Source organism: Theropithecus gelada, chromosome 4 (genome assembly GCF_003255815.1).
Source record: "Theropithecus gelada isolate Dixy chromosome 4, Tgel_1.0, whole genome shotgun sequence".
Classification (NCBI taxonomy): Eukaryota; Metazoa; Chordata; class Mammalia; order Primates; family Cercopithecidae; genus Theropithecus; species Theropithecus gelada.
Window position 1 is genome coordinate 28,975,242 of NC_037671.1, and position 24,075 is coordinate 28,999,316.

The window sequence follows — 24,075 nt, forward strand, 5'->3', positions numbered from 1 at the left end:
GCAACGTCCCTAGTTTTCTCCTAAAAAAGCCCCGCCTCCCACAGTAGTTTCACTTCTCAGTTTAATCCAGTCTGAGTTAACTTCCTGACCCAGGAAGTGGCAGCTACAGAGGGGACCAGCAGCGAATATGTAAGTGTCTGAGCAGTGAAGGTTATGGAAAAGGTCCAGGCTAAGGTTTTCTCAGTGGATATGTGAGTGTGTACTGGTGGCAGGTGGGGTGGGGAATATATTTCCTGACAGCAGGGCCACTCCAACTCTGAAAATGGTCAGGACTTTCTTTGTTTTACAGCTCTCGCTTCTTTCCTGCTCTTTCTTTCACCAGACTTTACACCAAATCTCAGAAGATTCAGAACTTAGGTGAGTGGGGCAGAGGACAGGAACCCTGGAGCCTTGGAAGCAGGGGAGCCCCTTCTCCCCAGGAGCGCAGTGACCCTAGCAGAGAGGGGCCTGGTGTATAGTAGCCCGCCAAGGAATACACGTCATCAGAAGAAATTCTGTGTGGCTTCAAGAGACTGATCTGGTTGTGACAGGAAATCAGCCTACCCGGTAACTGTAATTAAATTACTGTTTTTTATTCTAGGCACTGTCATTTAAAAGAAGAATTACTCTTCAAACTTCTTCCTGACTCTGCCCTGTCCTAGAGCAGCTCTCAGGAGTAGGGGTGTGGGGACGGGCAGGGGGAGAGATGGGGGGTACAGGGAGAGCCCAGCTAGGTTCTCAGAAGAGGCAGGCTTTTTTGCTCCTGGCCACCCCTCTGTTGCCTATCCCTGGCCTCCCCCATTTTCTTTCTGTCTTCCCTACCTCCTTGGGTCTGCAAACTCTTTATGTTGCAATCACTCTGAACATGTCTCTTGAGATAGGTCCTGTCCTGGAGAAGAGATATTAGTAGTGAACTCCTCAGTTCTACAGGAGCTCTGATCCCATAGAAATAACTGCTCCTTAGGACCAAACCCTCTGCTCTGCAGCCTTCTTTCCAATTCTTATTCCCTCAGTTTAGGGAGAGGGCACAAAAAGGATAAACTAGTTCTTCTGGTTGTTCTGGTTGCCTTGATTGCTTCCATTACCTTCCTGGTTGGGTCTCTAGAAAGATCTTATTAACGAGGGAAGTCCCACTTAGGCACCCCTCTCTCTCTGCAGGAGAGAGAGGTATTCACTATTCTCCTTTCTCTTTCTTTTGCCTATTATACCTCTGCTCCTAAAAGCAAAAAAAAAAAAAAAACAAACAAACAAGCAAACAAAAAAAACCAAAAACAACCGACCTTATTAACCAGTGTTGGTTTTTGTTCTTTGTGGGGGGTGGGGGGGATCGAGGTGGAGTCAAATTTGATCGTCATGATGGTGTAGAAGCCAAGGGAACACTTCCTCTTTGCCTTCTGAAAGTTCACTGAAAAATCAACTCACAAAAGGAAGGCTAATTGGAGAAAAGGCATACAAATTTATTAACATGTACATGGGCTAGAATCACAGAGTGATTACCCCCTCTTCCAATGGGCGTAGATACTTATATAGTCTTATTTATAAATACTTATGTATTATACTTATGTATTCTAAATTATTTATAAATACTTATGTATTCTAAATACTTATGTATAAATATTTATAAATACTTATGTATAAATACATAAGTATAAATATGTATGTATATAATATAAAAATGTTATTTTTATATATGTATAAATATATAAGTATAAAATATGTATAAATATATTTATATATGTATAAATAATATTTATATATGTATACATATTTATATATGTATAAATACAAATACTTATATAGACTTATATAAGTATATAGCCTTAAATATTTATATATCTGTAAATACAAATACTTATATAGCCTTATTTCAGAGGGGAAGGGTGATATCAGGAGAATATAGGTAATTCTGTTGAGGGGCAGTAAATGATTATTAGGGATAATAAATGAATATTCAGGAGGATGAATGAATGAATGGAGGAACAGAGTTTAACTTGTAAACGGTTCTCTTTGGAAAATGAATGAGCCTGAGAGACAGACATTATTTTGTGAAAGTGTCTGATTAGGTCTGGTTACATTCTTAGTCCTCTTTTCTTCAGTACAAAATGTGATAACAGGGGTTGGAAGGAAAAACAAGTGTTCTTTTTGTCTAGTCTGACTGGCCTTTATGTAGATAGGGGAAAAGTCTCTTCCAGCATCTGCTGATCTCTAAGGGCCTTTAATTCAAAATACTCATTACACCAGGGAGTCATATATTGGGGTGAAGCTCCCCATACTCCTTCAGTGGGATCTGTCACAGATCACCCAATTGCATGAGTGTTACTACCAATTACAAAGAGTAATTCTGGTACCAATTATTCTTTTTTATTTTAAGACAGATTCTTGTCCTTTCACCCAGGCTGGAGTGCAGTGGTGTAATCTGGGCTCACTGCAACCTCCCACTCCAGAGCTCAAGTGATTCTCCTTCCTCAGCCTCCTGAGCAACTGGGATTACAGGTGTGCACCACCATGCCCAGCTAACTTTTTGTATTTTTAGTAGAGATGAGGTTTTGCCATGTTGGTCAGGCTGGTCTCAAACTCCTGATCTCAGGTGATCCGCCTGCCTTGGCTTCCCAAAGTGCTGGGATTACAGGTGTGACCCACCGTGCCGGCCTGGTACCAATTATTCTTGAAGTTGACTAGAATAGGAAAGAGTTTCACACTCCCTGAGTTCTCTCTTTTACAGCTTTTGTGAGGAAGCCTGCATTGTTTCTCCCAGCACTTGGTCCAAGGTAACTTTCTGTGATAACGGAATGTTGTATATTGAGGCTGTTATGTAGCCACTAGTCACATGCAACTATTAAGCAATCAAAATGTGGCAAGTGGAACAGAAAAACTAAATGTTTTCATTTTAATTTTTATTAAGTTAAATTTAAATTCCCATTCATGATAGTGGCTACTGTATTAGCTACACAGCTAGACGTTTATGTGTCCTCTAAATTCTAATGCATTTCTTCTTTCTGGAGAGAAGACTTTAGCTGGACATGGTGGCACATGCCTGTAGTCCCAGCCACTCTGCCAGGGTGAGGCAGGAGGATTGCTTGAACCCAGGAGGTCGAGGCTGCAGTGAGCGGTGGTCATGCCACTGCACTGCAAGAGAGCGAGAACTTGTCTCATGGGAGGCGGAGCTTGCAGTGAGCGGAGATCGCGCCACTGTACTCCAGCCTGGGTGACAGAGCGAGACTCCGTCTCAAAAAAAAAAAAAAAAAAAAAAAGAAAAGAAAAAGAGCCCGGGTGCAGTGGCTCATTCCTGTAATCTCGGCACTTTGGGAGACTGAGGCAGGTGGATCACAAGGTCAAGAGATCGAGACCATCCTGGCCAACCAACATGGTGAAACCCCGTCTCTACTAAAAAATACAAAAATTAGCTGGGCGTAGTGGCGCACCACTGTAGACCCAGCTGTTCGGGAGGCTGAGGCAGGAGAATCACTTCAACCCGGGAGGCGGAGGTTACAGTGAGCCGAGATCACACCACTGCACTCCAGTCTGAGCGACAGAGTGAGACTCTGGCTCATTAGAAAAAAAAAAAAAAAAAAATTAGAAGACTGAGAAAAGAAAAATAGTTTAGAGCAGTCTGAGCTATGTGAGGTATGCAAAATTTATCAGGACCAGTGAGACAGGAGTATGGGTCTTCAGTTAAGACCCCATGTTTAAAAGCATTTTGTTCCTGACTGGCTGCCTCATCTATTACCTACATGTTCCTGAGATTTGTAATAAAAAGAACAATGTATAGCCAATCAAAAGCTTATGCTATTTTAATGTAAATTCTTGGTAAACAATTTTAAAAACGGCTTTAAAACTGCTTTTTTTTTTCCTTTAAATAACCACTTGCAACTGCTTGCTAACGAGGACAACTTGAAACTCTGCATCTGGGTTGCAGTTCTCAATCGTGGCCCAAACAAACTGAGCCTCAGCTTCTTCCTTTTAAGTCCTCTTTTCTTCAATACAAAATGAGATAATAGGGGTTGGAAGGAAAACCTTCAAGACCTATGGAAGTCAGTAGCAGCCAGCTCATCACATAGAGGTGCAGGTGAGGTGTATTTTCATCATGGTAAAAATTCTGGCTGCTTCATCTCCATCTCTAGAGCCAATATTGGAGCTTTTCAATGAAAGCTATGACCTCAACCACCAGCACCAAGAAGATGATGGAGGAAGCCACCTGCTCCATCTGCCTGAGCCTGATGACGAACCCAGTAAGCATCAACTGTGGACACAGCTACTGCCACTTGTGTATAACGGACTTCTTTAAAAACCCAAGCCAAAAGCGACTGAGGCAGGAGACGTTCTGCTGTCCCCAGTGTCGGGCTCCATTTCACATGAATAGCCTCCGACCGAACAGGCAGCTGGGAAGCCTCATTGAAGCCCTCAAAGAGATGGATCAAGAGATGTCATGTGAGGAACACGGAGAGCAGCTCCACCTGTTCTGCGAAGACGAGGGGCAGCTCATCTGCTGGCGCTGTGAGCGGGCACCACAGCACAAAGGGCACACCACAGCTCTTGTTGAAGATGTATGCCAGGGCTACAAGGTGAGTGTGTGGGTCAGGGGGCCTTGGTAAGTACCAAATCTTATCCTGCTCCCAGGAGCTGAGATGATTTAGCCTGAAACCTAATATTATGGTTTGGAAATACAGCTTTCATCATGTCATTCTTCTGAAAAATAGTTTATGATGATTTCTTGCTAAATTATCTAGACTGTCCGTTCTGACCTTCAATGGGATGGTTGGACTCATCTCTATCCATCTGTGTTATGATGAATTTCTCCTTGCTTTAGAACAGGTTGTTCTCAAACCAAACACCCGCATTTTTTCTTGCTTCACACTATGAATATCATTTGAAAAACCACAATATGTAAAACCATGCAGTAGGGCCTGCAAACAGGGAAGAAAGACCCATTACCTTTTAGGTATCTACAGTCTAGTAAAGAAGATAAACCATCAAAAATGTCTGCCTGGAGGTCCCTGGTTTTGGTGGTGGGGAGGGACATTTAGGGTAGGGAGTGGTTCATCTCAGAAGTAACTCTTGAAGGACACGTAAAAATTGAACACCTATTGGGGGATTTTCATTTGGGGAATGAAGGGTCAGTGACATTGAAAATATCACTCTGGTACCTATACTTTTTTTTTTTTTGAGATAGGGTCTTGCTCTGTGTCCCAGGTTGGAGTGCAATGGTGCAGTCTCGGCTCACTGCAGCTTCAACCTCCTGGGGCTCAAGCAATCCTCCCACCTCAGCCTCCCAAGTAGCTAGGACTACAGGAATGCACCACTATACCCGGATAATTTTTTTATTTTTTGTACAGACATGGTCTGGCTTTCTTGCTTATACTGGCCTCAAACCCCTGGTCTCCCTCCCATCTCAGCCTCCCAAAATGCTGGGATTAGAGGCATGAACCACAGTGCCCAGCTACTCTGGCATGTTTATAATAAAAGGAATATCAAGGAGTAAAATTCAAACTATCCATATAAGAAAGGGAGGAGAGGGCAGATTTTAAGCAAGATTCAGGAAGAAGAGTAAAAGATTTGGAAATGCTTGGTTGTGGAAGGTGAAGCAGAGGGAGAGGTTTTGTGTACCATCCAGGCTTCTTGCCAGAAAGCATATTAAGGAAGGAGGGACTTTGCTGTTGGCAGCATGGAGGAATGGGCATAGTCCTGATGTCCTTTTTCCTTTTCTGTCCTGCCTAGATTTCAGGAAAATGTTGCCCCCTGTGTCAGGCTCCTTATTCTGTCCTCCACGAGACAGAGGTGGTCTTGTATGAAGGCTCTAAGTCCTTCTAAGGACATGTCAATCCTGACCCCCACTCAGCTCATGGCAGCTCTTCCTTAAACTCCATGGAACAGCTAATAACTGCAATGATGATATTCCAATTTGAATTACTTTTCCACCAAGTAGTAAGAAAAGGAGGCTGCTTATGTTGAAATTGAGTTTGGTCACTTACTAGATGGGCAATTTTGGGCACGTTATTTAATGTCTTGACACCTTGGTTTCCCCATCTGTAAATGGGGATAATAGCAGTGTCCTCCCTCCCTAAAACACACACACAGGAGGTGGTTATAAGCTTTGAGGACATTAAAATATAGAATGCATAGAATAGCACTTGGCATATAGCAAGGACAATGTCATCTTTTGCTAAAACAGTTACATAGAGCCCTTTCCTGAGAATGCTCGAGAATTAATGAGTATACTTGTTGGGTTTAGAGAGGACAGGAGACAATTCTTTTAGCCTTGATTACAATTAGTAATTTGGGTCAGCTTCAAATCACTTGGCATCCTGATTTTTCATGACTCATAAGACACAAAATTTCATGTGTGCCAAACGCTGGTATTGGTTTTGCTTGGTTCAGCATGTTATTTTACAAAATCTTTTAGATGATGATTACCTTGTTCTATATATAACTTTTTCCTGGCAGGACTCTAGTGGAGGGTGTAGCTCAGGCTCTGGGTCAGCAGATGAGGGTGCAATGCTCCACCAGCTGGCAACCATAGCCCTTTGGGCAAGTTATTTTACCCCTTTCTTAGTCTCATTTTCTACAGCACAGAAATGATGTTTAAAATCCTACCAACTATTCAGGGTTGCCAAGGGGATCAGTATGTTCCTGCACATATAGCCTTTAGCATGCTCTCTAGCAAAAAACAAGGAGGACTCAATAAATATTCACTATTATTCAAATATATCTTAGAAAACTGGGATTCCCCCTAGGTCCCTAATGAAGAGTCAAATTGAATAGCCTTCACTGATCAAATTTTTCCTTCAGGAAAAGCTCCAGAAAGCTGTGACAAAATTGAGGCAACTTGAAGACAGATGTACGGAGCAGAGGCTGTCCACAGCAATACGAATAACTAAATGGAAAGTAAGAATCTGACTTCATTGATCTCAAGCTATTTTCCATTCTAGAGCTTAGGCATAGGGGATGATTGAGGAAAATCACAATGATGATTTATTCTCACGGAACCAGATCAAAAAAATGAAACCCAAGGGAGAAACCATTATTTGTATTTATGCCCCTGACTCCAGGTTTACATCCATGAGAATTTAGCGCCAACCCCTTCCATCTTTAAACCGTAGTTGGCTGGGATTCCTGATACTTCAGTCAGAAGAAGCAGAATTAGTATGCCTATTTACCTAAAAAAGCATTGACTGGGTCTCAAACTTTAAATACCTCAAAATAAACCTGGTTTGCAGGCCTCAACTCATTACCCTGGCACTTCTACCACAGCGGAGCATCTGGCTCTCAACTTTACAGGTACAGAAACCAACCTTTGTGGACACTTAGAAAACAGGATCACTCCAGATTGAAATTCATACTACTCAAGCTCATGAGGCTGATGAAGGAAATATACTTTATTTCTTTCTTTTTTAATTATTATTATTTTTTGAGATGGAGTCTTGCTGGAGTGCAGTGGTGCGATCTCAGCTCACTGCAACCTCCACCTCCCAGGTTCAAGCAACTCCCCTGCCTCAGCCTCCTGAGTAGCTGGGATTACAGGCATGCGCTACCATGCCTGGCTAATTTTTTGTATTTTAGTAGAGACAGGGTTTCACCATGTTGGCCAGGATAGTCTCGATCTCCTGACCTCGTGATTCACCCACCTCAGCCTCCCAAAGTGCTGGGATTACAGGTGTGAGCCATTGCACCCGGCCTATACTTGATTTATAAGTACATCATAAGTAATGCAACAACCTACACACTTGCAACTACAAACTGCAGCGTCTCTCAGACTATTTCCATGGCTGACCAACCTCCACATTATCAGAGCCACATACTTTCATGAAAATATTTAGGTTCATGCAAAAGTAATTGCAGTTTTTGCCATTAAAGTAAAGGCAAAAACCACAATTACTTTTGCACCAACCTTTATATTTATATAATTCACTAGCTTGCAGTAAAATCCCACAAAGCTGATTACCGATTTTCCCTCTTTCAGGGGTCCTTTCTAACTTCTACCCTGATCTTTGTTTGTGGATGTTGCTCTTGAGCTCCTGAGTACACTCTTAGTTCCCTCATTTCTAGGATCTTGGGCAATGGGGAAGACCTTGATTGTAACTAACATATATGAAAACCCGTCTATACAAGAGTTAAAGCTGTACCTGTCTCCTACACAAAAATTCCACCTCATCCTAAGTCAAAGACCCTTCTTCTACATCGTAGTCATCGAAACACTGTGTGGATTTATTTTTATTTTTTAATTTTTATATTTTTAAGATAAGTAGAGAGTTTATTTGGGCCATGTTTGAAGACTGCAGTCCGAGAACATAGATTCAAGTTGCCCTGAATACACACTCCCACTGCATTAATTTAGACAGCATTAATGGAAATTGCAACTTTACATCTCCTCAGATGAGACTTTCACTTGATTTCTGTCAGTCTTACATATAGGAATGCTTAAGATGACCCTAGGGTAGTAGAAAAATATTTCTCTGTTAACCATAATAAATACCTGCCAAACTCAGAGCTCCCCCTGCCAAGAATTATGGACCCTCTTACCAGCCTGGTTGTCTTAAAATCCAGTCTTGGTAATGTTCATTATAAGCTTTTACTTCAAGAAAATCACTCAGACTCAGAAATCTAACTTCTTAAATCATAAGTAAAAATTTATTTTTATCCTTGTAACTGATAAAGTGTTTGAACTTGGCCCTAGTTTCATAATTAAGTTATCTAGCACTCCTAACCCAGCTTTCTCCTGTGTCTTGGCTGAGGAATAAGGAAATTAATTGGGTGACTATAAGGAATCTGAGACAACCTCTTCCACGTCTGAGTGCCTGCCTCCCACACGTGACCCTGCAGCAGGAAACTGGGGACATTCTTCCAGCTTCAGTGACTCATGAGAAAATAATGTCCCAGTGGCTGATTGTGTGTGTGTGTGTCTGTGTGTGAAAATATATATAACACTTAAGCATTTAACCACTTTTAAGTATACAGTTCAGTAGAATTAAGTGCTTTTACATTGTTATATTGTTGTGCAACTATCACCATTCCCATTTCCAAACTGCAGCTCAGTTTCATCTTTCATCTTCTAAACTGAAACTCACTACCCATTAAACAATAACTCGTTTTTCCATCTTGTCAACACCTTGTAACCACTATTTTACTTCCTGTCTTTATGAACTTAACTATTCTATATACCTTGTATAAGCAAAGTCTTACAATATTTGCCCTTTTGTTTCTGGCTTATTTTGCTTGAACGTCTTCAAAGCTTATCATGTAGTAGCGTGTGTCAGACTTTCATTCTTGTTTATCCATTAATCCATAGATGGACATTTGGTTTATTTCCACCTTTTGACCATACTTTCTTGACTCTAGGAGAAGGTACAGATTCAGAGACAAAAAATCCAGTCTGACTTTAAGAATCTCCAGTGTTTCCTACATGAGGAAGAGAAGTCTTATCTCTGGAGACTGGAGAAAGAAGAACAACAGACTCTGAGTAGACTGAGGGACTATGAGGTTGGTCTGGGGCTGAAGAGCAATGAACTCAAGAGCCATATTCAGGAACTGGAGGAAAAATGTCAGGGCTCAGCCCAGAAATTGCTGCAGGTGAGGCTGTTTATTTGGAGTAGGGAAAAAAGGTATATTATTGTGCTATTAAAGGAGAATGATAATGAAGCATGGGAAGATAGAGTAATGTTTCTTTTAGATATACATCAGTGCCATCAGGCTGGCCTTCACTAATCTATGGGGTACCTTTATGTCAATTAGAAAAATAAACTTCTGAGGGAACATAGCTTGGCCAAATGGAACCATGGGATAACATCCACCACTGTTTGTCTCCTTGGCCCATGTGCACAGAACCTGGCTGTCAACTCTCTCCTGAAATACTCTGCTAGGTGACTGATGGGTGATGAAGTGGGGCAGCCAAAATGAGTGATAACCTGTTCCCTGATTTGCTTGTAGAACCCTTGCTCCAGAGCTGTTATGGTACAATCTACAGCTCTATCTGTATGAAGATAAACATCTGGAGCCATTAATTCTGGTTCTAACTAACAGGATTGGTGACTATACTGTAAGGTTGAGTGTATAGCATGATTGCTTTACCACTGTGTGATACCTGTTGCCACCATCTTAGTGGCCCAGTCTCAGGGCTGTGCACAGATTCATTGCTAAGGACCTTTATGATATGTGTTCTCTAATCTGGGCTCACTGTGAAGGAAATCCGATCACCAAAAGCTAGTCTTGACAGAGGGAGCATGGACAAAGCTCCTGGCCCTCATGCTTCAGCAAGGATGAGAATAGATGCAAATGTTGATAAACATCCTGCCATGCTGAATCTCCCAGAAGCTGGTAGGAATTATTCCATCTGGGTATCCATCAACATCTAAGACTTGTGGGAATTACTCTATTTGGGTATCCATCAATATCTAAGACCAGGGTAACTCTCTTTACTTCTCTGGGAAAAGCAAAGAAGAATAGCCCTGCATGACAAGCCCCATGAAATACTGATGTTCCCATGCTCACCTTTTCTTTTTGTTTCTTTATAGAATGTGAATGACACTTTGAGCAGGTAAGTCCTGTATGAATGCAGGAGGGGAGGGGCATGTGTATATAGAACTGGATGGAATGCACCTCTGAAGAAATCTCTGGCCTCTGGTTGTTCTAGGAGTTGGGCTGTGAAACTGGAAACATCAGAGGCCGTCTCCTTGGAACTTCATACTATGTGCAATGTTTCTGAACTTTACTTTGATGTGAAGAAAATGTTAAGCAGTCATCGAGGTATGTGCACTAAAGAATTCCTAAATACTGTGGATGGAAGGGGCCTTATGCAGTAACCAAGTTTACCACCTGTCCCTCAGCAGGCTCACAGCCAGAGAGGTTGTTTAGTTAATTTCAGTAGCACCTTCATACCTTCTCTAGTTCGTATGATTCACTGCTTAGATGTGAGTGAGCATTGCATTCTGGTTATCTGCACAAACCTTTCAAATTCTTATTCTTTCACTTATTACCCATGTTACTCCAAGTGACTTGGTTTTCCCCTCTGAAAAATGAAAATATTAACAGCCCCCACTTCATTGAGTTGTCATCAAAATTAAATGCATCAACATGTACAAAGTGCTTAGCACCGTAACTGATAGATGATCATAATACCACATCCTGGTATTAGATCTGATCATAGTGTTTCTTATTAATAGATCAGCCAACTCTTAGAGCAATGCAAGAAAGGTAGGTGAGTATGACAGCCTATCATTCACATATTTTAGGAACTTGACTTAGATAACACAGATGATAAATGTTACAACCAATTTACAGATTCCGAAATGTTAGAACCATTTACTGAGTTTCCTGCTCCCTTGATTTTTTTAAATCAGTACTGACCATACTTTCACAAATTTGTATTCATAAGTACAAAATCAAAAAATCCCTGAAAATGGAAAGTTTTATCATGATTCATTGGGCTGCAAAAATGTGGCCTAACCTGAAATGATTTGGTGGTTATATTAGTTATCTGTTAGTACAAACAAATTACCATAATTTAGAACCTTAATACAACACCCATATATTATCTCAATTTTTGTGGTTCAGGAATCTGGGCACAGCTTAGTTGGGCCCACTGCTTAGGGTCTGACAAGGCTGCAATTAAGATACTGGTCAGGCTGTGTTCTTACCTGGAGGCTAGGCTGAGGAAGGATCCACTTCCAAGCTCACTGAGGTAGCAGGCAGAATTTCTTTCCTGATGGTTGCAAGACTTTGGGCCCTGGTTATTTCTGGCTATTGGCTGGAGGTTGCCCTCAGCTTCTACAGGCCACCCCTCAGCTCTTTGCACACGGGCGTCTAACATGGCCAGTTATTTCTTCAGAGAGAGCTCAGGAGACAGACTCTTTAGAGAAAATCTGATAGCAAGATGGAGTCTTACATAATGAAATGTAATCTTAGAAATTATATTCCATCATCTTTGCCATATCCTATTGGTCAAAAGCAATTCATAAGCCCTTCTCACACTCAAAGACAAGGAATTTTATGAGAGTGTGAACACTAAGAGGCAGAAATCATAGAAGGCCACCCTTGAGTCTGTCTTCCACAGTGGCCAACCCTGAACTGCACTGAGATGAGACTATTTAAAAGTCTTTATTTATCCCACTTAATTTGAATAAATGTTTTGCTGCAGATATATTGATGAATTTGATTACAAGGCTCTGCCTTAGGCCCTGATGGGGTTGAAATTTAGAGTATATGCATTTTTTTTTTTTTTGCCTTTATAACTTCTAAACTAATTTGAATTGCAAAGCCCATTTTGTTCCAGGGATTTCAGATAAGGAATTATAGACCTGTGTTCCCCTCAAATACACAACAACAAACAACAAAAAAACCCAAAAGCACTCTGTATTTCATCCTATACAGATGACAGGAAGGAAGAACAAGACTTTGTGTAAGTTTTGCTGGGATTTCACTGAGTTAATTTGCCTCCTCTCATCTTTTACAGAAGGAATCATAATACCGTTCAAGTGAAACTTTTTTTTTTTTTTTTTTGAGACAGAGTCTCACTCTGTCGCCCAGACTGGAGTGCAGAGGCGTGATCTCGGCTCACTGCAAGCTCCATCTTCCGGGTCAAGTGAAACTATTTCTTAAATGGGCTTATCTTTTAACTAAATATTTCTCCCCTCTTAAACACTGTTTATTAAAATTTTTCTTTTTTTAAAATTTTTTTTGAGATGGAGTCTCGCTCTGTTGCCCAGGCTGGCTTGCAGTGGCACAGTCTCAGCTCACTGCATCCTCTGCCTCCCGGGTTCCAGTGCCTCAGCCTCCAGGGTAGCTGGGATTACAGGTACGTACCACCACTCCTGGCTGATTTTTGTATTTTTAGTAGAGATGAGGTTTCACAGTGTTGGCTAGGCTGGTCTTGAACTCCTGACCTCACGTGATCTGCCCACCTCAGCCTCCCAAAGTGCTAGGATTACAAGTGTGAGCCACTGCACCTGGCCTAAAATTTCTCTTATTACAAAAGTGATATGAATAAATTTTATTTTTATTTTTAAATGTATGTTTATTTATTTTATTTTACATTGCCTTCAAGCAGATGCAACAAATAAATTTTAATCAGTGAAACAATATAAAGAATATAAACAGAAAGTTCAAGGTTTCTCCCACCCCTCTCCAATCTGACTTCTCTAGGTAGGGTAACCTATATCTTTCCCTAAGTTTGTACAAACATGTAATATATATAATCTGTCTCTTCTATGTTACTCATTACTTTTTATGTCTAATATTCCATAAGTATATAATAAATATATGTAACCATATCCCTACTGATGGAGCTTCAGGCTGTTTTTAGAACTTAGTTATTACAACGTTGCTATAAAAACTTTCTAGTCCATGCACCCTTTTATCCTGGTACTTTCATTTCTTTTGGGAACATACCCCAAACCGGGATTGCTGAGGTTGTTGTTAATCTTAATATATGGTACCATATTACTTGACTCAAAGTTGTAACGTAACTCCTACCAGCACCGGGAATAATGACCCACATATACTGAACACTTTTTTAGTCTGTGACGGATTAGAAAAGCTTTACTTTTCTTGGTTTTTGTTTTATTATATCACAGTCCTCTCTATATGGGGCATTTTTGCTTTATAGATAAGGAAATATGACAGAGAGAGGTTAAGTGAGTGTTGTAGGATCTCATAACTAGAAGGTAGGCGTAGAAAGAGTCTAGAGTCTAGAAAGCACTCTCTTACCATTCTGCAATGTGGCAGAAAATACAAAGTGTTATTTACTTATCTCTTTTAGACAGGTTCTTACTCTGTCACCCAGGCTGGAGTGCAATGGCCCCATCATGGCTCCCTGCAGCCTTAAATTCCTGGGCTTAAGCAATCTTCCCACATCAGCTTCCCCAGTAGCTGGGACAACAGGCAGGGACCACAGGCAAGCACCACCACATCTGGCTAATTTTAATTTTTTTTTTTCTTTTTGTAGAAACAATACCTCTTTATTTTGTCCAGGCTGGTCTTGAACTCCCAGGCTCAAGCAATCCTCTCACCTCGGCCTCCCGAAGTGTTGGGATTACAGGCACAAACCACCATCTCCAGCCTGAAGTGTATTTAATCCACTGCCTTGTGGACTGGGCATTGAGGCTGTGTGTAGAGTTGGGTTTTTTTGTTGTTGCTGTTGCAAACAATACTACTGTGAACATTCTTATCCATGCTTCTTTGTGTCCTGTGAATGTTTCCTCCAGGGAGATACCTTGGAGTGACATGCTGGTGTGGGGGATGCACATCATAATTTTACCAGATACTACAGATCTTGAAATTGTTCCAATTCTACCCCACCAGCAATATAAGAGCTCTCACTCCTCCAAAACTCCCTGAGTCTTTACTTATATAATTTATGATTTTGATAGTCTTACGGATTTAAAAGGGTACCTAATTGTGTACTTAATTTGTGCTTTTCTGATTTCAGTAGTGAGACTGAGATTCTTTTTGTCCATTAGCCCTTCAGGCTTCTGTGATTTACCCATGATTTACTGTGGTTTAATAATTTTTATTGGGTTATTTTCCTTATTGATTTATGGGAACTTATTATGGCTGATGTCTTCTGGCATGTGGATGGCATTTTGCATTTTCATCCTGTTTTATGATAAATAGGGTTTCAAAATTAAGTAGACACATTTTCCTTCAAAGTCTGTGTCTTCTGTTTCCAAAGAGCTTAGTCATCAGTGGGCAGTGAATTTTATCACCTAATTAATTTTATTAGCCCCATGTGTTATACCTGTAGTTCCATCTACTGGGGAGACTAGGGCAGGAGGATCTCCTGAGCCCAGGAGTTCAAGGCTACGGTAAGCTATGATCACACCACTGTACCCAGCCTGGGCAACAGAGCTAGACCCTGTCTCTTAAAGGAGGGGGCCAGGTATAGTTGCTCACGCCTGTAATCCCAGCACATTGGGAGGCCGAGGCAGGAGGATCACTTGAGGGCAGGGGTTCGAGACCAGCCTGGTCAACATAGTGAAACCCCATCTCTACTAAAAACACAAAAATTAGCCAGGCGTGGTGGTATGTACCTGTAGTCCCAGCTACTCAGGAGGCTTAGGCAGAATTGCTTGAACCCAGAAGGCAGAGGTTGCAGTGAGCTGAGATTGTGCCACTGGACTCTAGCTTGAGTGACAGAGTGAGACTCCATCTCAAAAAAAAAAAAGGAGATGAAGGAGGAGGAGGAAAAGAAGGAGGTGGAGGAGGGGGAGGAAGAGGAAGAAGAAGAAAAAGACAAAAAAATTTAGCTGTCATCTATGCTTTGATAGCATTATAATGATGATGAAGACAATTGCTAGGTTAGTGAGAGGAGGCTACATACACACCAGAACTCTCTACGTGGAAAGCAAGTTCATATATTTTATTAAGTATGTTTCATTGGAGACCTTCTTTTCCCGTAACTATGACCAGTGCTCTGCCAGCTCAGTCAACAACAACATCGCATGTTGACTCCACACCTGGATTTTTGGTCCAATTGGTAATGAAATCATCCCACCAGTGTCTTCATAATATATATATACACACACACATATAGTATTCTCTCTATATATATTTATATGTTTATATCTATATCCTCCCACCTCAGCTCTCGCTCCATCTCCCAGCCTGAGTGGTGCAGCAGTGCGATTATGGCTCAACCAATGAGAGGATCAATGGCGATCCTCTCATTTCAGCCTCCCCAGTAACTGGGACTATAGGCATGGGCCACCATATCTGGCTGATTTTTAAATTTTTTTGAGACAGCAAGTCTCTATATACTATAGATATATATATAGTATCCTCTTTCTAATATAGATAGAGAGAGGATACTATGTCTATATCTGTATCTATCTATCTTTCTATAGAGAATGAATACTATATATCTAATAATATGTAATATATATTATATATAAAAAGTCAAGCATTGATTTGTACATATAATATATATATAGATTACTGTATGTGTGTGTGTTTATATATATATATATATATATATATATATTCTTTTTCTTTTTTTTTTCAAGACAGGCTGTCACTGTGTTGTCCAAGCCAAGTGGTACAGTGGTGCGATCATGGCTCGACCACCTGGGCTAAAGTGATCTTCACACCTCAGCCTCCCCAGTTGCTGGGACTACAGGCACAGGCCACAAAACCTGGCTAATTTTTAATTTTTTTTTGAGACAGGGTCTCCCTTTGCCACCCAGGATGGAGTGTAGTGGTGCAATCTCGACTCACTGCAACCTCCACCTCCCGGGCTCAAGTGATCCTCCCACCTCAGCCTCCTGAGTAGCTGGGACTATAGGTGTGCACCACAATGCCAGGATAATTTTTCATATTTTTTGTAGAGATGGAGTTTGGCCATATTGACTAGGCTGGTCTCAAACTCTTGGACTCAAGTGATTCACCCGCCTCAGCCTCCCAATATGCTGGGATTACAGGCATAAGCCACTGTGCCTGGCCTGATTATTGTACATGTTTTTGATGTAACGTATTATATATGTCATATATGACAATATAAATGAATATATTAAACATTCAGTTTTCATTTATATATTGTAAAATACATATACTATACATATATAATATGTAGAACATATGCTATACATATATGTATATGTTAACATATATAATACATATACATATAATATGTATAGATGCATATATAAAATTTGATTTGTTATTATTTATATTATTTTGTGCAGGAGTTCTATATCTGTCTATAAGCTGGTGCCATAATTTTTTATTCTTTGGAGGATTTGGTATGAGATTGTCATTACTCATGCCTTGACTTCTAAATTTCCTATAAAACTGACAAAATCCATTTTTGCTTGATAAAGATGCATGTTTTATTATCTGCTGGTAAAATTTAAAGTAGTGATTTCATTTCTTTAATGTTAGGTCTGCCCATGTTTTCTTTGTTTTTTGAACGAGTTTTACTCAGAAATATTTTTTCTAGGAAGTATTAATTTTGTCAATGCTTTCAATTTTATTAGTAGCATAAGATTTAGTATAAAGTTCTGTAGTATTTAAAAATTTTCTGTATTCATTCCATTTGTGCCTTCTTACTTTGATAAATCTCATTAGAGGTATGTCTATTTTATTTACTTTTTTTAAAAGATGCTGCTTTTTTTTTTTTTCCTCTTTATTGCATTCTGGTTTTAACTTCACTGTTACATTGTTTAGTATCTATTTTTTCTTTTTAAAAAATTATATTTGGGTTTTCTATGTTCTTCTGAACATTTAAATTAGATGCTTAGCTCATTCATGTTCAGTTTTTAAATTTTTCTAAGATAAGCATTTAAAGCCTACAAATTTTCCTTAAAATTCTGCTTTAGCTCCATTGTATATTTTTATAAATAACATTTTATTATTGTTCCATTCTATATGTCTTCTAATGATTTATTAGTAGTTTACATTTCCTAATATTTAGAATCTTTTTAGTTGTCTTTTTATTATTGGTTTATAATCTTATATTGAGACTAGAGAAAATGATCTGTGTAATACAGATTTATTGAAATTTGTTCAGACTGTTTTTTGACTATTATTTACTCAGTTAGCACGTGTTCCATCTGTACCTGAGAAAACTGCATATTCTCTGCTTACTATTATTAAACAATTACTGAGCTTTATGTATTGACTATGAGATTGGGCTTCTTAGATTGTTCAGCCGTTCCATATCTTCCCTTAATTTTTTCTTTTGATCTGCCTGATCTATCAATTATGGAAAGAAGAATGTTAAAATATCCGATGATGATTGTAGATTTGTCAATTTCTCCTATAATTCTACAGTTTTTGCTTTGTATATTAACACAATTTTAAGCATGAATACACTATATTACTAGTGCATTCACGTTTAGAATTGTGTTATCTTTTTTAGGTGACTCCTTTCATTCTTCCCTTTTTTTTTTTTTTTGAGACAGAATCTTGCTCTGTCACCCAGGCTGTAGTGTAGTGGCGAAATCTCAGCTCACTGCAACCTCTGCCTCCCCGGTTCAGGTGATTCTTGTGCTTCAGCCTTCCAAGTAGCTGGGATTACAGGCATGTGCCACAATGCGCAGCTAATTGTTGTATTTTTAGTAGAGCCAGAGTTTCACCATGTTGGGCAGGCTGGTCTTGAACTCCTGGCTTCAAGTGATCCTCCTGCCTTGGCCTCCCAAAGTGCTGGGATCACAGGCATGAGCCACCACACCCGGCCCTCCTTCCATTCTTAATAATGCTCTGACGTAGTATCTTTTGATATACTTACATAACTACAACAGTATATGACTATATTATCTATCTTTTAACTTCCAATCTTTCTATATGTTTTTGTTTATGTGTCACACCAATAGATAGGTGGAATTTTAAAAACCCAATTGATATTTTTTCTCTTAAGTGGTATTACCACCCTGTAAACATTTTAATTTCTCAACATGGGTTTTCCTGGGTCATTCAGGTAATATGAATTGAAACCCCAAACTTCTGTGAGTCAGGCTGATTAAGAGCTGACTGAATAGAGTTTGAAAAAGAGGGTATTTACAAAGGTGAGGAGTTGGGAAATCCACAAGGAACAGGAAGCACCCAGGGCTAGGAACCAGTTAGAGAGCCATCGAGCTAGGAACAGTTAGAGAACCATCACCTCCTCTGGGCCTCAAGTGGCAGGTGTAGGGAGCTGTAACTATACAAGAGCATGCCCAGAGGCAGAGGAATGCAGACCCTCCAAATCATAGCCAGTGGCATGGGACTGGGGTACTGAATACTCCCAAGGCTGCTGCTTTGTGCCCTATGGTCTCCTCTGGTGCTTCCCATTGGCTGAACCAAGCAGAAGCCAGAGGGCAGAAAGCCTGGTTAATGTGTCCACGTCAGCCTTCCCGGGCACAGAGCACGACAGGGAAAAGTGAGGGAATGATTTGGAAGAACAAACAGAGCATCCAGCACAGGAGATGTTTCTGAATACTTGAATTCCTTAATTGTCACAGACCAACTGAGCAATATTTAACTCAGTAGCACGGTGGTTTCTTAACTCTCTTGTTAGAACATCCTATTACCATTTTTTATTTTTAAAACTGCATACTGTCCAGTATCTCACTTTAGGTTATCAGAGTTTTTTTCTGTCTTGTTTGATTCTAGTCTGATATTTTTCATGTATATTGGTCCTCAGTGTATTATTATCTCATACTAATGCTTATGGAACATTATCTGAGGGGAAAGAGAAGAGCTTACAATTAAAAGTCATGGGACTAGGCGTGTGTCATGAGACCTGGGTCTTCCAATAACAAGCTAAGACATTAGCTGAGTCATTTTCCTTCTCTGATTCCCAATGTTGGTGGTTATTCAGTAGAGAAAGGAAAAGGTATCTTTCTGCTCAACTGTTTCATGATTCCTGGAAGTCCTGCATGGGAGAAGAACTTTGGACAGGATGGTAACCATATCAACTGGTTAGTTCTGTACCTTGGCATCCCTGAATAACTAAGACAAAGATGATGTCGATATCATTATTACTGCATGTTGCTAGAAGAGCTGAGGTAGGACTGGTTCTCTGTCATAATGTAAAAGAGTCTTGGAAGGTGTCTGGGATCCAGGGTCCAGAATCCCTCGTGGCCTTTGGAACACCAAACTCTGTGCCAAAAGTTGGAAGGCTGCCCTGCCGCACCACAAATCTAAGCCCAGGGCCTAAAACCCCTTGTGACTTGGATGGAACCCAGGGCTCAGGGCATAAAACCCCTCATAGCCTCTGGAATGTGCACAGACTTGTTGGTTCCTTGCTTCTTACTCATAAACATGTCCTCCATTATCTCAAGCAGCAGACCATATTCTATACGTGTCAAAGAAAATGCTAAACCATCACAGCTACGCTTAATGCACCACTACCTTTCTACCCCCATGTCCTCATGCCCTCACCTGTTTACCCTCACATCCTCACCACCTGCTTCTTTGTTTGATCCCCAATAAATAGTGTGGACTCCCAGAGCTCGGGGCCTTCACAGCCTCCAATCTAGCGCTGGCCTGCTGGACCCACTGTATGCACTCTTAGCTTGTCTTTTCTCATACCTTTGACCTTGCTGGACTTTGTAGCCCCCACGGCCTGGTGTCGGGTCCAATCACCCCAACAACTACCACTTATTAGGTGCTTACCATGTACCAGGAATTTTACCAAGCATTAAGCAAACATAAGCTTGTTCAATCCTACCCACCATTCTCTGGAACAACTATGGTAATTTCTACTTTATAGTTAACAAACTGAGGCTCAGAGAGTTAAATGATTTGCCTAAGCTCACACAGTTTATAAGAAACAATACTTGGGTTTGAACACAGGCTGGTTTTATTGAAAATAACTTGTGGCTGGGCATGGTGGCTCACACCTGTGTAATCCCAGCACTTTGGGAGGCTGAGGCGGGTGGATCACTTGAGGTCAGGAGTTTGAGACCAGCCTGGTCAACATGGCGAAACCCCATTTCTACAGAAAATTTTTAAAAATTAGCCAGTTGTGGTGGTGCGCACCTGTAGTCCCAGCTACTCAGATGGCTGAGGCAGGAAAACTGCCTGAATCTGGGAGGTGGAGGTTACAGTGAGTTGAGATAGTGCCAGTATACTCCAGCTTGGGTGACAGAGCAACACTCTGTCTCAAAAAAATAAAAAATAAACTAAAATAACTTGTGTTCTTCACACCAACAAAAGTATTTTTGTTTGTTTGTTTTGTTTTGTTTTGTTTTGCAGTTAATGTGACTCTGGATCCAGATACAGCTCATCATGAACTAATTCTCTCTGAGGATCGGAGACAAGTGACTCGTGGATACACCCAGGAGAATCAGAACATATCTTCCAGGAGATTTACTGCCTTCCCCTGTGTCTTGGGTTCTGAAGGCTTCACCTCAGGGAGACGCTACTTTGAAGTGGATGTTGGCGAAGGAACTGGGTGGGATTTAGGAGTTTGTATGGAAAATGTGCAGAGGGGCACTGGCATGAAGCAAGAGCCTCAGTCTGGATTCTGGACCCTCAGGCTGTGCAGAAAGAAAGGCTATGTAGCACTTACTTCTCCCCCAACTTCCCTTCATCTGCATGAGCATCCCCTGCTTGTGGGAGTTTTTCTGGACTATGAGGCCGGAGTTGTATCCTTTTACAATGGCACTACTGGCTGCCACATCTTTACCTTCCCAAAGGCTTCCTTCTCTGATACTCTCCGGCCCTATTTCCAGGTTTATCAATATTCTCCTTTGTTTCTGCCTCTCCCAGATGACTAAGGAAAAGAGCAGAAGCTCCTTGGTTTAACCAGCACAGAGAAAATAATATAAATCCCATAAGGGCAGATGTTTGGTCTGTTTTCTTCGCTGTCACTTCCTTAGTACTTAGAATAGTGCTGGGATTTTAGTGGATATATAATTGATTTATGTTGAATATATGGACTTAGAAACTAAAAATACCACAGATGGTTAACCTGGACTGGGGCAAAGCAAGAGAATAGCAATGATCATACATTGCTGTCTCTATCCGTCTTTAATGGGTCAGGGCTTTGATTTCCAAGGGTCTTCAGGTGATGAGTAGTGGTACCCACAGGTCAGAAGGTCTGCGTTCTCCTAATTTGTTTGCTGCCATTTGAACTCATGTGGGGAATGAAAGAAAGCTGCAATTATCCGCCAACTGCATTTAAAACCAAACCAAACCAAACAGGAAAATCAAAATAACGTTGACTCTTCCAACCACTGACGTGTTGTTTAATAATCTAAGCAGCAGTCCTGGAGGCTACCAGACTTACCGAGTTCTACCTGAGAAATAGCCAAGCAAAGTGTGAGACAAGGGTTAAGAATGGCTTACAATGAGATGCTTCAAATGAAAAGGGAATTATGAGTAAAACTGAACTTGGAAGGGGGATTCAGTTCTGGAAAAGAAGTTGGTATTTTCCAGTCTGCTAGGACCAGTTACCTTGAAATATTTTAAAATCTCAGTAAATAGTTATTGCTGAAATGACTGTTGGTAGTTCTCATTATGATTCAGAGAAGATCAAATAGACCTTAACTTCATTTTGAAAAAGACCAAATTACCATACCTGAGTGGGTAATGACAGGACTACAACTAAAACATAAACAACATTAGTGATGACCATAAAAAGTCACAAAGTTGCTAAATGTTATAATTTAGAGTTGATATAAAAATTGATGGCCAGGTGCGGTGGCTCACGCCTGTAATCCCAGCACTACAGGAAGCTGAGGCACGGGGATCACTTGAGGTCAGGAGTTCAAGACCAGCCTGGCCAACATGGTGAAACCCCCGTCTTTACTAAAAATACAAAAATTAGCCAGGCATGGTGGCAGGCGCCTGTAATCCCAGCTACTCGGGAGGCTGACGGAGGAGAATGGCTTAAGCCTGGGAGGCAGCGGTTGCAGTAAGCCAAGATTGTGCTGTGCCTCAAGGAAAAAAAAAAAATTAATGTTTATTGATATTTGTTGAGGTCCTATGACATCACCTCTGAGAATAGGAGAAATGAAGCAACAGTTGTGTCTAGATGTCAGAGGCATGGCTGGGCCTCCATCTCTGCCTAAGGGAAGACATAAAAGAGTTCAGACTATTGCCCATGTTCCCCAGGGTCAGAAGTTCTAATGATGATGATAGAGGCCGGGTTGTAACTCGCAAATGAAGGGTAGCAGAATATGCCATCTTTGGCATAAGTATTTTGAGCTGAAGACAATTGAGAAAAAAATAGATTAAAAACAAACAAACACCTCTGCGCTCTCCCTATTTGCCTAAAAGCAGGATATGAAATTGTGAAGCCATCCTCCTACTCCAGGAAGAACAAAGGTTAGTCACCAGAGACTTTAGACTCTTCTCAGCCTGGACATAGTACCAGAGAAGTCTTATTTTTAAAAAAAAAAAAGGGAAAGAAAAAGTTGCCTTCCCACAATTTACTGCGCTAGTAACTCAAAGTCCTTTTCCTCTTCCTTGTCACTTAAAAAATGTATTGTTTTGTTAAAATGCTATATAGGCCCAAGTTCTAAATCCTCTTTTGAGTATTCATCTCAGTATTCCCCTGTGTTTGTGCAATGCACATGTTAATAAACTTCTCTTTGTTTCTGTCTTGTCAATCTGTCTTTTGTTAGACTACTTTATAGGGCCAATGATGGAGAACCTAAGATGAATAGAAGAAAAAGATTTTTCTCCCCAACAGAAGGATTATCCCCCAGTCTTACTTGTTCTATATCCCTGTAGTCTGAGTATGCTGCCGCAGACTTGGGGAATAGGACCCAGTGGGTAACCAAGGAACCCCAACTTTGTGCAGGATCAGGGAAGATGTAATCTGGATATTCATAAGCTCTTCTCTACCTCTTGGCGTCCCACAGTCCTGTGTTATCTAAGTGTGGTCTTCCCCAGAAAGGGGAGGCCTCCCTAACATTGTCAAAGTCTAGCATATGCTACTCAGAGGAAATTCTATGTCACTAAGCACTTAGATTGCTGAATAAGAAAGGATGATAACAAAATAAACATTTAATTAAATAAATGTTTTAAAAAACCTGTGGAACCCATAAAGAAGGCCAGAATAAAGATAAAATTGGACAAATTGGACATTAATTGGGGTGCAGGAAAGCTATGGAAAGAATATAAGTACTGCTAGATAAATCATTAGCTATTCTAATAAAAATACAGAAAAAAAAGGAACAAAAGAATATATACTAGAATAATTTTGAGAGTAATTTGCAGAATTAGATGCAAATAAATTTGAAAACTTTTGATTAGAATACTTTTTAAAAAGAAACAAATGGCCTAACTGACCCAAGAAGGGAAAGAAAATATAAACAGACTAATAAATACAAAATGAAAGTCAGACACAGAGCGGCCAGGCATGGTGGCTCACACCTGTAATCCTGTCACTTTGGGAGGCTGAGATGGGAGGATCACTTGAGGCTAGGACTTTGAGACTAGCCTGGGCAAGGCCCCCATCTCTAAAAGAAAATAAATTAGGTGGGCATGGTGGCATGTGCCTTAGTCTCAGCTACTCAGGAGGCTGAGACACAAGGATTGCTTGAGCCTAGGAGGGCAAGGGTGCAGTGAGTCATGGTCACGCCACTGAATTCCAGCCTAAGTGACAGAGCAAGACCTTTTCTCAAAAAAAAAAGTTACACAGCTCCAACTAAATAATGGGGAGAAAAAGAAAAAAGAAGA

General features: G+C 40.6%; 1 protein-coding gene across 2 annotated transcripts; it reads left to right on the forward strand.

The window, feature by feature from the left end:
• Positions 1-69: 69 nt before the first annotated feature.
• On the forward strand, positions 70-23,425 carry TRIM38 (tripartite motif containing 38). Of its 2 annotated transcripts, none has more exons than XM_025384131.1 (8): positions 70-129; positions 323-546; positions 4,101-4,541; positions 6,766-6,861; positions 9,313-9,543; positions 10,485-10,507; positions 10,604-10,716; positions 20,641-23,425. In XM_025384131.1, exons 3-8 carry the CDS (start codon positions 4,122-4,124, stop codon positions 21,162-21,164), a joined length of 1,407 nt encoding a protein of 468 aa, XP_025239916.1. In that variant the 5' UTR covers positions 70-129; positions 323-546; positions 4,101-4,121; the 3' UTR covers positions 21,165-23,425. The 2 variants fall into 2 exon arrangements, with proteins under 2 accessions (XP_025239916.1, XP_025239917.1); XM_025384132.1 differs by having other exon boundaries at positions 121-191.
• Positions 23,426-24,075: the final 650 nt, after the last annotated feature.